Genomic DNA, 1,407 nt, shown 5'->3' on the forward strand with positions numbered 1-1,407 from the left:
GGAAAGCAGAGCTCCCCCAGCTGCCATTTCTCCTGGAGCGAGGAACGGCGGGATGAGGAGATGACACTCCGGAAGGTGGGAACGGGAATGGGAGCAAGAGGGGATGTGATATCCAGGCTTGGCCTGGCATGGGGCGGAGAGCCCGGGAGCATCCCTCAAATCTGGGAGCTTTGGGAATGGGGGCTGCATCTGGTGATGGGATCCAGTGCCAGGATCTGCTATTGGGATCTGGCACCAGGATCCAGTGAGATCCCAAGGCGAGGCTTTCCCGCCCTGCCAGGTGGATTTCATCTGGATCACGCGGGACCAGCAGCACCTGCAGTGGTTCCTGGGCCTCCTGGCCAAGCTGGAGGCGGAGCAGGCGGAGCTGGAGCCGGGAGGTGAGCGGGAGAGCCCGGCATCATTCCCGGGAAAGCCCCCAGCCCAGGCCAGGCTGGATCCCGGCGGGCAGCTGGAATGCCTGGGATTGCCAGGGAAGTTCCTGGAGCTGCACCTGTACATGACCTCGGCGCTGGGCAAGGGGGACGTGAAGGCGCTGGGGCTGCAGCTGGCCCTGGACCTGCTGGCTGCCTGGGACTCCATCTCCGGGCTCCGCAGCCGCACCCGGCCCGGCCGCCCCAACTGGGACCAGGTCAGGGAACGGGATACAGGGAATGGGAATGATGGGCGGGGGCAGCAGGGAATCGGGGAACGGCATCGTGGAATCGGGGAATGGCATCGTGGAACAGGACTGGAGAATCGGGGAATGGGATTGTGGAATAGGATCAGAAAACTGGGGAACGGGACCATGGGATCACGGAATGGGATCAGAGAATCATGGTATGGGATCATGGGATCAGAGAATTGGGGAATGGGGATCATAGGATCATGGAATGAGATTGGAGAATTGGGGAGTGGGATCAGAGAATCAAGGAATGGGGATCATGGAATGGGATCAGAGAATCATGGTATGGGATCAGAGAATTGGGGAATGGGATCATAGGATCATGGAATGGGATCACAAGATCATGGAATCATGGTATGGGATCATGGGATCAGAGAATCAGGGAAGGGGATCGGAGAATTGGGGAATGGGATCACAGGATCATGGAATCATGGTAAGGGATCATGGGATCAGAGAATCAGGGAAGGGGATCAGAGAATCGGGGAATGGGATCATGGAATCAGGGAATGGGAAGATGGTCTCACTCCAAGCCTCTGATCTGGGTCAGATTGAGGAATCGTGGAATGGGATCAGGGAACTGGGGAATGGGCTCAGAGAATTGGGGAACGGGAGCACAAACTCACGGGATGGGTTGGGTTGGAAGGGGCGTCGTTCCAGGGACGCTGGGACGGGATGGGGCCGCGGGCAGGGCAGGGCGGTGGCGGATCCCGGCCGTGGCTCCCGCTGCAGGTGCTGGGGCGGGT

At 59.7% G+C, this 1,407-nt stretch overlaps 1 protein-coding gene across 1 annotated transcript in view; it reads left to right on the forward strand.

Annotated features, from left to right (window-relative positions):
- Positions 1-1,407, forward strand: part of NOX5 (NADPH oxidase 5) — an 8,966-nt gene that overhangs the window by 7,282 nt on the left and 277 nt on the right. Inside the window, 3 exon segments of the mRNA XM_031059663.1 lie at positions 10-75; positions 281-380; positions 474-666. Coding sequence (XP_030915523.1) covers positions 10-75; positions 281-380; positions 474-666 — 359 coding nt within the window.

The sequence above is a fragment of the Geospiza fortis genome, unplaced genomic scaffold (assembly GCF_000277835.1).
Source record: "Geospiza fortis unplaced genomic scaffold, GeoFor_1.0 scaffold2, whole genome shotgun sequence".
Classification (NCBI taxonomy): domain Eukaryota; kingdom Metazoa; phylum Chordata; class Aves; order Passeriformes; family Thraupidae; genus Geospiza; species Geospiza fortis.